Consider the following 12557-nt stretch of genomic DNA (forward strand, 5'->3'; position numbering starts at 1 on the left):
GGTACGGCCTCTTGTTCTTCTTTTTTTTTTTTTTTTTTTTGAGGTGATTTTTTCTGTCTTGTCATTTTGTCCACAGGAGAGTAGATGAATGAGAGGACAAAATGCTAACAGGGTAACAATGACCCCAGAAAAATATACACTAAACAAATCAGAAGAGACCCTAAACCAGGGGAAAAGAAGGGGAAAGAAAGAAAAAAGAAAAAGAAAAAGAAAAAAAAAGAATGTGATTAGATACGATCAGGCTGGTGCAGAGATCAGTGCCACACACTAGATTTTGGGTCTGTTAGAAGAGATTGCCTCCCAAAATTTTAAAGAAAGAAAAGCTTATACATGCACAAAAATAAGGGTAAATATGATGAAGGGATGGAATATGACTGTAATGATGAAAATTATAAAAGTTTTTATAAAAGGAATTGATAAGTTGGTTGAAAAAAGGAAGAAGAGAAATTAAAGAAAAAAAGGGAGAGTATGTGATCAAGCAAAAGACTGGAAGAAAGCCATACACTAGAGATTTAAGGTATATTTTGGTCAGTTAGAAGAAACTGTATCCCAAAATTTTAAAGAGAGAACAACTTATATATATATACCAAAAATAAGGTTAACTACAATGAAGGGACAGAATATGACTCTAAAAATGAAAAATAGAAGGAGACAACTGTGTAAGTGTCTGTGATGTGTGCTTCCGGTGGCTTCCAGGCTCGTTCCGCATCCATCAGGATGAAGTAGTGGGTACGGAACGGGAGGGCTAGCAGCCCACCTGTCCTTGGGTCCAGCAATCTCTAGCCATGGACCGGGACCTTCTGCGGCAGTCACTGAACTACCATGGGCCATCATTGCTCTCCCTGCTCCGGAGCGAACAGCAGGACAGTCCTCACTTCCGGAGCCTCCTAGGGTCGGTGGCCGTGCCTGCCCAGGGCCCGCCGCCCCAGCAGCAGTTACAGGGCAGAAAAGAGAAGAGAGTTGACAACATTGAAATACAAAAATTCATTTCCAAAAAAGCGGATTTGTTTTTTGCACTTTCCTGGAAATCAGATGCACCTGCAACTTCTGAAGTCAGTGAAAACAATGAAGGTGGTTATGCAATCATGCCACCTTTACAACAGTTCATGGAGATACCTAGTATGGACTGGAGAGAGCTCTTTTTCTGAGATATTGGGCCTGGTGATATAGTGATTGGAAGAAATAATTCCATTTGGGAATTTGGGTTTTTCATGGTGTTGATTTGTTTAGGCAGTGGCATCATAAGAGATATATCTCATTAGAAATCACAGCTCTTTGTCTGTTAAGAGATGTGCCTTCTCACAGTAATCACAGGGATCCTTTATCATATTACCAAACTGGTGACATGATTTGAGCTGGAATCAAAGATATTGACAGATACCATGAAAAGCTTGCAGTGTCTCTATATAGCTCATCTCTTCCACCACATCTATCTGGTAATAAACTAGGTGTAATTAGTTCTGAAGAGCTTCCTTTATACTACAGGAGAAGTGTTGAACTAAATAGCAATTCTTTGGAATCCTATGAAAATATCATGCAGAGTTCTTTGGGATTTGTTAATCCAGGAGTTGTTGAATTCCTTCTAGGAAAACTAGGAATAGATGAATCTAATCCACCATCTTTAATGAGAGGCCTACAAAGCAAAAACTTCTCTGAAGATGATTTTGCTTCTGCATTAAGAAAGAAACAGTCTGCATCTTGGGTTTTAAAATGTGTGAAGATTGGAGTTGATTATTTTAAGGTTGGACGCCATGTAGATGCTATGCATGAATACAATAAGGCTTTGGAAATAGACAAACAAAATGTGGAAGCTTTGGTAGCTCGTGGAGCATTATATGCAACAAAAGGAAGTCTGAACAAAGCAATAGAAGATTTTGAGCTTGCATTGGAAAACTGTCCAACTCATAGGAATGCAAGGAAATACCTCTGCCAGACACTTGTAGAAAGAGGAGGGCAGTTAGAGGAAGAAGAAAAGTTTTTAAATGCTGAAAGTTACTACAAGAAAGCTTTGGCTTTGGATGAGACTTTTAAAGATGCGGAGGGGGCGCCTAGGTGGCTCAGTTGGTTAAGCGACTGCCTTCAACTCAGGTCATGATCCCGGAGTCCTGGGATCGAGTCCCACATCAGGTTCCCAGCTCAGCGGGGAGCCTGCTTCTCCCTCTGGCCCTCTCCTCTGTCATGCTGTTTCTCTCTCTCTCTCTCAAATAAATAAATAAAATCTTAAAAAAAAAAGATGCAGAGTGTGCTTTGCAGAAGCTTCATAAATATATGCAGAGAAAAACAAGCTGAAAAGGAAGAAAAGCAGAAAACAAAGAAAATAGAAACAAGTGCAGAGAAGTTGCATAAGCTCTTAAAAGAGGAGAAAAGGCTAAAGAAGAAAAGAAGAAAATCAACTTCTTCCTCTTCAAGTGTTTCTTCTGCTGATGAATCTGATTCTTCATCATCATCCTTTTCCTCTTCTGGTCACAAAAGGCATAAGAAACATAAGAGGAACCATTCAGAGTCTTCTCGAAGTTCCAAAAAGCATTTAGCTAAGGCCTCCTCAAGTCAGATAGATCAGAATAGGAAAGATGAGTGCTTCCCAGTTCCAACCAATACTTTAGCATCTTTTCTTAACCAAAAACAAGAAGTGGAAAAACTACTGGAAAAGCAGGACAGGTTACCATATCAAAAGAAACAGGTAAAAGAGAAAGATAGATGCCCTCTCTCTTCATCTTCAGTTGAAATTCCGGATGATTTTGGAGGTAGGTCTGAAGATCCAAGAGATTTTTATACTCAGGCAAGTAGTAGCAAAACAGAAAAACCATATAAATCAGAAAAATATTTTTCCAGTAGAAGAGATTCCTCAGATTCCTTTTATAGGAATTCAGAGGACAAAGTGAAAACTTACAGTTATAGAAGATTTGAAAAAGATACAGAGGGAAGAAAAGAGCACTATAGAAGGTGGGAGCCAGGTTCCGTGAGGCATTCCACTTCACCAGTAAGCTCAGACTACTCTGTAAGTCAGTTGAAAAATATAAAAAATACACTTATTCAGGATCACGTGATTTTAGTAGACATGAGCAAAGATATCCGTTAAATAAAAATCAAGGAGAATATGAAATAGAGGATAATTATGAAGAGGATATCAAAACAGAGGTTCCAGAAGCAGATGGCCTGAATAGCAAAGAGCAGTCAGAAAGTGGAGTTAAAAAAAAATCACCTCAGAATTTACTCAATATATTTAATCAGATAGCTGCATTTGAGAAAAAAAAGGAAATAAGCCAAAAAAATAATATGCCAGGGGATTCAGCGCCATTACACAAAAGGTTGTTAATGAAAGTTTTGGGTCTTCTAGTCCAGAAGAATCTCTACTCCTAAAGCTACTTTATTTGTAGAGATTGCAGAAAGCAGATGCTTTTTAGCTATTCTCAAAGTATATTTGTTTCAGTTGTGGTTCTCCTCACAGCTTCATTTTTTAGGCTTTCCATGTGTATGTTTCTGTATGGTATTTCTTACTGTGATGATTTAAACTTCACCTAAAGATAATTCTCAAAAGTATTGCTTCCTCATGGTATTATAGTGTATGAGAATTCTTTGGGTCCACCTTATCCTGCTGATTGAGAGAAAATTAAATTTGTTCATTGAACACTTGGAAAAAAATGAAAAATAGAAAAGATTTTTTAAAAAGGGATTGATAAGGGGAAATTACCTCCTTATAATACAAATGTCATTATGTCTGATGGAGTCACTGACTTCCCTATGTCTATTCCCATGTTGCATAATTCTTCCTTCACTCTTTTGGTCACCTTAATTACTTTCCATTACTTTGTATTCTAGGTTTATAATTCGTTCCACTGCTTCTTCCAGCCTTTTCTCCCTTGCATCATGTTTATATCTAATTTCATTTCTGATTGGTTCTTTAAGTCTTTTATCTCTGTGGTAGAGGGTCTCACTGATGTCTTGTATACTTTTCTCAAGCTCAGTGTGTATCCTTATGATTGTTGCTGTAAATTCTCCATCAGGCATATTACTTATATCTGTTTCACCTAGATCTCTGCCCATGGCCTCAACTTGTTCCTTCATTTGAAATAAATTCCTCTGTCTTTGCATTTTATCTAATATTTCTGCCTTCTCTGTGTTACAAAAGCCAGTTATGTCTCCTGTTTCTCTCTGGTCATGTAATGCCCAGTGCCTGGCACTTCAGGAGTGTCTGGTGTGTGTTGCATGTATTCTGCTGTTGAGTTTTGGCTGCTCTATCCTTCAGGTCAGATGTCTGTACAGGCTCTTCTTGCCTACTGTGAAAAAATGTTTGGTCCCTGGCCTGAATCTGGTGAGTTTTAACTTGGTATGCTCTGGTCTGCTTATGAAATGAGACTTGTCACCACTTCCACCAGAACGGAGGCCATGCAGAGATCTCTGGTTAGGAAACATGGTGTGGGCAGGGATTTGTGCAGGTGCTCTGGGTGGGTGGGGGTTCGCTGCACTGGCTCTCAGGCAAGCATGACTCTGAAGGGCTGTCCCACCAAAGTGTAGGAGTGTGAGGCCTGGTGTATGAAAGTTAGGCAGCCAGTGTTGGTACTGCACTGCTTCCCACAGGTTGCTCTGTTTATGCTGAGGGGCAAAGGAGGGAAATGGCATCAGCCAACACCTTTTTCCTAGAGAGATGTCTCTGAGAATGCTGCTTCAGGGACATACTCCAAGAAGAGTGAATTATCTCCTCCCCATGTGCTTCAGGCACTCTTCAGATCACTGTTTCCATGCTCTCTCTGGGTTATTTGCCTGCCTACTCTCCTGGAACAGTGCAGTGCCTTCTCGGCTCTATATCATTCAAGCCTGCTGTCCTTTAAAACTCCATGCTTTAAGCTCCACTATTGCAAGAACTCATGAATTGCAGCCCCTCTCCTTTTCCAAGACAGTGTCTTTGAGAAACACTCTTGCATGTTCCCCTGCATGCTCCTCTCTCTCTCTCTCACCCTCTCTGAAACTATGGTTCCTCCCCTCCACAGCCCCTGGGATCCATTTCTGCCCTAAACCATGTCTCCACACTTCCTATCTTCTTTGATGTGGCCTCTTCTCTCCCTTTATTTGTGGAGTTTTTCTCCACAATAAAAGTCAGTCTTCAGGTCTATTTCTGGATATTTAGGATGATTCAATAGTTATCTGGTTGTGTTCATGGGATGAGGTGAGCCTAGGGTCCTCCTACTCCGCTGCTATCTTTCCCCAACTTATCACTGGGTCTTGACATATGGTTACCATTAGGTTTGTGTATAACATCTTCTGCATATAGTAGCCTATATTAAGCTGATTGTCATTTAAGTTTGAACCCATTTTTCACTCCTTTCCTCCCCAATTTAGGTACATGTTATCATATTTTACATCCATTTATTTTGTCAGTTTGTTGGCTCATTTTTACAAAAATATTCATTGTTATAGCTTTTGTGTTTCTTACCTTCAGGCTGTCACTTTGGGTCTCTCTTTTCCACTCAAATTATCCCTTTTAATATCTCTTACACGGTTAGTTTAGTGGTCAGGAACTTCTTTAGTTTTTGTCTGGGAAACTCTTTATCTCTCCTTCTATTCTAAATGATAGCCTTCCTGGATATAGTGTCCTTGTCTGCAGATTTTTCCCATCAGCAGTTTGAATATATCATGCCTTCTGACTTGCAAAGATTCTGTTGAAAAATCTTCTGCAAGCCTTATGGGTTTTCCCTTGACACTTACTGTCTTTTTTTGTCTCGCTGCTTTAAAAGCGTTTCTTTATAACTAAATTTTGCTAATTTAATTACTATTTGTCTTGGTGTGGGTCTGCCTTTATCAATTTTGATGGGAGTTCCCTGTGCCACCTTGATCTGGATATCTGTTTCTTTCTCTAGATTAGGGAACTTTTCAGCTGTTATTTCTTCAAATAAATTTTCTGCCCCTTTCTCTCTCTTCTTCTTCTGGGAACTCCTATTATATGAATGAGTTAGTCACTAAGTTCTCTATGTCTATTCTCATTTTGCATAATTCCTTTTGCTCTCTTTTGTTCAGCTTGATTACTTTCCATTACTCTATATTCTAGGTCACTATTTTGTTCCTCTGCTTCTTCCAGCCTGCTGTTCATTCCATCAAGTGTGTTTCTCATTTCATGTATTGAGCCCTTTATCTCTACTGTGTTATTCCTTCTCTCTGTTCTCTGTGTTATGGGTCTCACTCATGTCTTCCACTCTTTTATTAAGCCCAGTGAGTATCCTTATGATCATTACTTTAAATCCTCTATCAGGCATGTTACTTATATCTGTTTTGCTTAGATCTCTGGCTGTGGCCTTTTCCTGTTCTTTCATTTGGGATAAATTTCTCTATCTTCTCATTTTGTCTATGTCTCTGTGTCTGTTTCTCTGTGTTAGGAAATTCAGCTATGTCTCCTGTTCTTGAGGGTAATGGCCTTATGAAGAACAGGTCCTGTAGTGCCCTCTTCTGTGGTGTCCCCTGTTCCCCAGGTCCTCACACTTTCCAGAGTGTCTCCGTTGTGTGCTGTTTGTGCTCTGTTGTTTGTCCTGGCCATTATATCCTTCAGGCCATTGTCTGTAGAAGCTCTCTTACCTGTTGTGGGGAATGTTTGGTCCATGGCCTGAATGTAGTGTTTTTTAACTAGCTGTGCTCTGGACTGTTTGTGAAATGAGACCTGTCACCACTGCTGCTGGAACCGAGTCTTTGCAAAACTCATGAGATGGGAGACAAAATGTGAGTAGGGTTTTGAGGCAGTCTTCTGGGGGAGGGGTCCACTCTGCTGGGACGGAGGCAAGCTAGACAGAGGGGTGGTTCCACCAGAGCATGGGGTGGCGGGGCCTGGTGCAAGCTGGTTAAGTAGAGAGTGTAAGCACTGTGCTGGTTCCCACAGGTGGTCTTGTGCTTATGCTGAGAGGCAGGGGAGGAAAATGGCACCAACCAGTTCCTTCGTTCCCAGAGGGATCTCTCCATAAATACTACCACTCTGGGATAGGCTCTGAGATGAGTGAATAACCTCCCCACTCTGTGCCCTAGGCACTCTTCCAGTTGCTGTTTCCATTTGTATGTCCATTGGTCGTTTGCCTGCCCTCTCTCTAGGAGCAGCCCCAGTGCCCTCCAGGTTCTATCCCATCAAAGCCCACTGACATTTAAAACTCCAGGTTTTAAGCCCTGCTGGATGCAAGGCTCATGAAATTCAATCCTTCTTGCTTTCTAAGCCAACTGCTATGGGGATTTTTTTTCTCTTTGTGTTCCCCTGTGTGTTAGCTTGACTCTTGCCTTTCTCCATAGCCATGGATCCCTCTCCACCACAGCAGCCACAATTGGTTTCTCTCCCAAACTCTCTTTTCACTTCTTACATTCTTCAGTGTGGCCTCTTCTCTACCTTTAGTTATGGACTTTCTTCTGCCAGTCTTCAGGTAAATTTCTAGAGTATTTAGGATGTTTTGATAGTTATCTAGTTGCATTCATGGGACAAGGTGAGCCTAGGGTCTTCCTACTTCATCACCAACTTCCAACCATCAATTTCCCTGTGCCTATTTTAAAATTTTTATTATAAGATACAATAGCATGATTTTTAAAACATTCAAACAATACAGAAAAGTGGGAAAAAAGGAAGTTATTTTCCTACTACTCTCATCTTCACTTTCCATATATTCATTCACTGTTAATCATTTCTCATAATTTACACTTAAGTATATTGATATTGCCTTTATTCTGAGTATATACATATGTGGTGTATGATCTGTACAACATAATGAGGTCATACTGTGTTAATGTTTTTTATATTGCTTTTCTTTTCATTTACCTTTCTATCTGGAGCAGACATATTTCATATATAAACCTAATGTGACCTAAAGATACCAAGCATAGAGCTATTTCAAAAAGTTTGATGAGCATCTTCTAACTCCATTCCATACCCTTGAGTGTCTGACCTTACAGAGAAGAAGGCCTGTAGCCTTAGTGGTAGGCCCATTCTAGTGAATCACATTCTCTCTGTGTGTATGGTTTTATTTTTGAGTATTTATTAGGAGCTATTAGAAGAGGTAATGGTTACTATAATGTGGTATAGTGTCAGAGACCTGGGTTTGGATCCAAGTTTTATTGTTTATTGTGATTTTTTAAAAAATGTTTCAAACATCCTTTGAGGTATTTTTATCCCCCTTTAGAGATGAGAAAATCAGGGAGAAGTGACTTATTTAAGGTCACCCAGCTAGTATGTAGTAGAGCCAGAAGTCAAGCAAAGGCCCGTTTCAGCCAGCACCTACCTGGTTTCCACTCTGCCATCTTGGCCTTCTCTTTAGTATTTCTGTAAGGGTAGAGAGCATTTCTTCAAAGTGATTGCAACAAGTTTTGACCGAAGCCTTGATAAAGGGTTATATACTCTGTTCTCTTTCCAGTATCCAAACATTTCTTCTCTGATTCCCTTCATTTTGTCATATTCCCCTTTTTAGGAGAGAAGCCTTATAAATGTACCTTGGATGGCTGCTCCTGGAAATTTGCTCGTTCAGATGAACTTACCTGCCATTTTTGCAAGCACACAGGCATCAAGCCCTTCCGGTGCACAGACTACAACCGTAGCTTTTCTCGCTCTGACCACCTATCCCTGCACCACAGGCGCCATGACACCATGTGAGCAGCATAGACTGCACTAGAATAGACTTTCCAAAGTTTCATAGACACAAAACCACATCAAGAAGTGTAAGAGGGCCTGAGATGCAGTAAGGAACCATACCCCTGACAAGACGAACCATAAATGGGAGAAATGCCACAGACACAGAGAACAGAGGATCAGACCTCAAACAAGGGCATGGGGAACTCAAACTGGGAAGATGAGTCTCCATATCATTTGGCTTTGAAAAGTAGTGGGGCTTAACTTTGAGAATTTTTATAATCAGCAGATCTTAACTCTGGGTACTTAAAAAAAATCAATGGGCATAGATCTGGGAAAGCCAGAGGGCAAAAAACAAAAACAAAAACAAAAAGCAAAAAAACTGAATCCCAATCTTCAAGAGCTAGCATAACAACCAGGTTGACACACAGCATAGAAGCAGCAGTTTTAGTAGAGCCCCTGGTATACATAAAATAGATTTATTTACTAATCTTACTTACAACATGTACTGGAGAGGCAGGCATGTTTAAACTAATACAAGATTACACTTGTACACTACAAAATACACTAATACAAGAACAAAAATGCTGGTCGGCACCATTTCTATTACTGTTCCCAAACATAAGTTGCTGGACACTTGAGAACACTCTAAACATAAATAGCCAGAACCAGTTCAAACACTCTCCTACCAATTTTGCTAGCAATGTGTGCTCCACTCCCATGTTCCCCTGTGAATCCACACCAGTCAATCTGCTCCACTCAACAGGCATCCCTGCAAAGTGACTCCTGCACTGAAGCGCCTTATAAGCAATGCTGGCATGGTTAGGTGCCACACCAAAGTGACTCCTGCCCTGGAGAGAGGAAGAGATAGTCACACACCAGTGTGTTCACAGTCCCAGAAACCAGAGCTTATAGCTGTCAGTGCAGAGTATCTGCTGATCACTGTGACTGTAGCCCCAGCATTCAGATTTGGGGTAGAAATATGCTTTGACTGTAGGCCCAGCTGACTAATGACAGATTTTCAGGGGGTAATACAGGGAGAGTGCCCTGCAGTTTGACATGCACAAAACTGCAACAGATGGACTGAGACCAGGCAGGTAGCATGACTGTTGACAAAACCCAGTGACAAACACACAGCAGCCTTAAACAAGCCCCTAAACAGCACAAGGACCAAACCCTGATCAGTGCACATACAATAGGCAAAGTGTGCCAGTGCAGCTGACTGGATTAAAGGCAAATGAAGCTCACCCACAACTGTAGGGTACATGCAGCCAACATACGAGACACCACTGGAGCACCTGGGTATGGTGAACAGGTGACATTATATCTCAAGGAAGTATCACAGTATCAGATTTCAAAATATACTACAAGTCCACAGTAATCAAAATAAGATGATTCAGGTACAAAAATAGACACATAGATCAATGACACAGAGTAGGGACCCCCCCAAAATATCCCCATGATTATATGGTCAATTAATCTAACAAAGAATATTCAATGGGGGAAAAGACAGTCATTTTAATAAATGGCTTGGGAAAACTGGACAGCAACGTGCAAAAGAATGAAATGACCGCTTTCTAACACCATACTAAAAAAAAAAAAAAAGGTGAAAATTGATTAAATAACTATATGTAAGACCTGAGGCCATAAAAACAGAAGAGAGCATGACAGTAATTTCTCTGACCATTGGACTTAGCAACATTTTTTTTTTTTAGATATGTCTCCTGAGGCAAGGGAAACAAAAGCAAAAATAAACTACTGGGACTACATCAAAATAAAAACGTTTTATGTAGAAAAGGAAACCATCAACAAAAGAAAAGACAAACTACTGAATGAGAGAATATATTTGCAAATGATATACCTGATAAGAGGTTAATATCCAAAACATATATAGAACTTATACAACTCAACACCAAAAAAACCAAACAAACCAATCTAAAAATAGCAGGCAAATTGCATAGACATTTATCTAAAGAAAACTTACAGATAGCCAACAGACACATGAAAGGTTGTTCAACATCATTAATCATCAGGGAAATGTAAATCTAAACCACAATGAGATATCACTTACTCCAGTTAGAATGGCTAAAATAAAAACAAACAAACAAACAATAACAAGTGTTGGTGAAGATTTGGAGAAAAAGGAATCCTTGTGATCTGTTGGTGGGAATATGAATTATTACAACTTCTGTGAAAAACAGTATGGAGGTTCCTCAAAAAATAAAAATAGAAATACCATATAATCCAATACTTCTACTGTTGGGTATTTAACCAAAGAAAAAGAAAACACTAATTCAAAAAGATATATGCACCCTATGCTTATTGCAACATTATTTACAATAGTCTAGATGTGGAAGCCATGGGGGGTGGGGAGTGAACGTGGTGGAGAAGTAGGGACACCCGGGGCTTTCCTCCTCCCTCAAACACCACTGTAATGAGGCCAGATGACTTGGAACACCTAGGAAATTGACCTGAGGATTCGAAAAAGGATTTCCATGGTTGGAGGGAGACAGGGTGATAGGTGCAAGGTGCATGGAAATGAATTGGGGGAGAGAAAATATGCCACACTGCAGAGGGGAGGAAACCCTTTCCACAGAAAGAGAAAAGGGAAAGAAGGAGAGTGAGGTTGAGAGAATGCAGCATTAGGTTCACACAAGAAGAAAACGTATCAGACTACAGACTGGGAGGCTGGGAGAACTGAGTGGCACAGGTTTTTTTGCAAACAGTGATTGTAGCTCAATTTCTGAGCTTTTGGAACTGTGTGATTTTCACCAGAGTGGAGTTGTAGAGTGCATTCTTGGAGAGAAGGAGGACTCTGGCCAAGGAGCACACACAAAGTGGAGTAGGGATCACCAAGGATGCACAGGGAGAGATTTTCTCCTTCTTGGAGTACATTTGTTAGAGGGTATATTGACTCGCCAAGGACAAAGGACCCTGCAGGCACCAACAAACAGCCTTTCTTCCAGAAGGGACTATGATGCATGCAGAAGGGAGATAACCAGATCACTGCTTTTCCTGGTGCCACAGCACAGAATCCATGCACTGTGCAGGTGGGAGACTTTTTCATGGAAAAGGGGCACTGGCCAGAGCACAGCAGGCCTCTAATCCGGAGGAGGGAGCAGATCCAAGTGCTGCCAGTGCCTTTAAAGAGTTTTGAATCCCAGCCTCACCAGAGATAAACACAGGAGAGGTGCTCTGACAGCCCTCACTTTTCTATGAGGGCTTCCTGAACAGTAGGGGGTGTGAGATCCCCTGTCCAGGGACAAGAGAGTGGGTGTCACCATTTTACACCTCTGCCCAATGCGATAGGACATCAGAAAACAATACAGTGGCCCTCAGTGGAGGTGGAAGCCACTTACATCAAACCCTGCCCTTCTGTGCTTGGCAAATGTTTTTGTTTGTTTGGTTGTTTTAATTGGTGTAGGATTGACTAGGAGTCAGCTCAGCAGGCCTCTCCCCCAGAAGAGCAAAACAGGCAACACGATGTAGGCACCAAGTCTACTAATCATACAGTGGTTCAAAGCGTCCACTTCAGTTCTGATGGAAATAGGACCAGGCTATATATTTTTTTTCTAATTTTTCTCCCCCCACCTCCACTTTGGAATCAGGCTTATAGTTTTTTATTTGTTAGTATATTTTTTTCATTTCCCTTTCTCTATTTTTGGATCAGGCTACATTTTTTTTCTTTTCTTTTTCTTTTTTTTTTCTTTCCTTTTTTCTTCTTTCTTTTTCCTTGGAATCAGGCTTATAGTTTTTTTTATTTTGTTTCTTTCTATTTTTTTATTCCCTTTCTTTTTCTTTTATTTTTGGAGTAAGCTTCTTTTTTCTCTTTTTCTTTCTTTCCTTTTTTTCCCAGGCTTTTTCAAACAAATCAAAGCACACCTAAATAAACGTCCAAAGACTCCCTACAGCAAGCAAGGAGGAACTCTGCAGAGGACTGACCAGTAGGAAAGAGCAGCCAAAACACAAGAGCAGA

General features: G+C 40.5%; 1 protein-coding gene and 1 pseudogene across 1 annotated transcript in view; both read left to right on the forward strand.

The window, feature by feature from the left end:
• Positions 1 to 11350, forward strand: part of KLF8 (KLF transcription factor 8) — a 139467-nt gene extending 128117 nt beyond the window's left edge. The window contains 1 exon segment of the mRNA XM_073889254.1: positions 8424 to 11350. Within this exon segment, the coding sequence (XP_073745355.1) occupies positions 8424 to 8605 (182 nt within the window). The 3' untranslated portion in view covers positions 8606 to 11350.
• LOC112808772 (tetratricopeptide repeat protein 14-like) lies at positions 778 to 3301 on the forward strand (annotated as a pseudogene).
• Positions 11351 to 12557: the final 1207 nt, after the last annotated feature.

The sequence above is a fragment of the Callorhinus ursinus genome, unplaced genomic scaffold (assembly GCF_003265705.2).
Source record: "Callorhinus ursinus isolate GAN/ISIS: 27379988/994484 unplaced genomic scaffold, GSC_fseal_2.0 scaffold104, whole genome shotgun sequence".
NCBI lineage: Eukaryota > Metazoa > Chordata > Mammalia > Carnivora > Otariidae > Callorhinus > Callorhinus ursinus.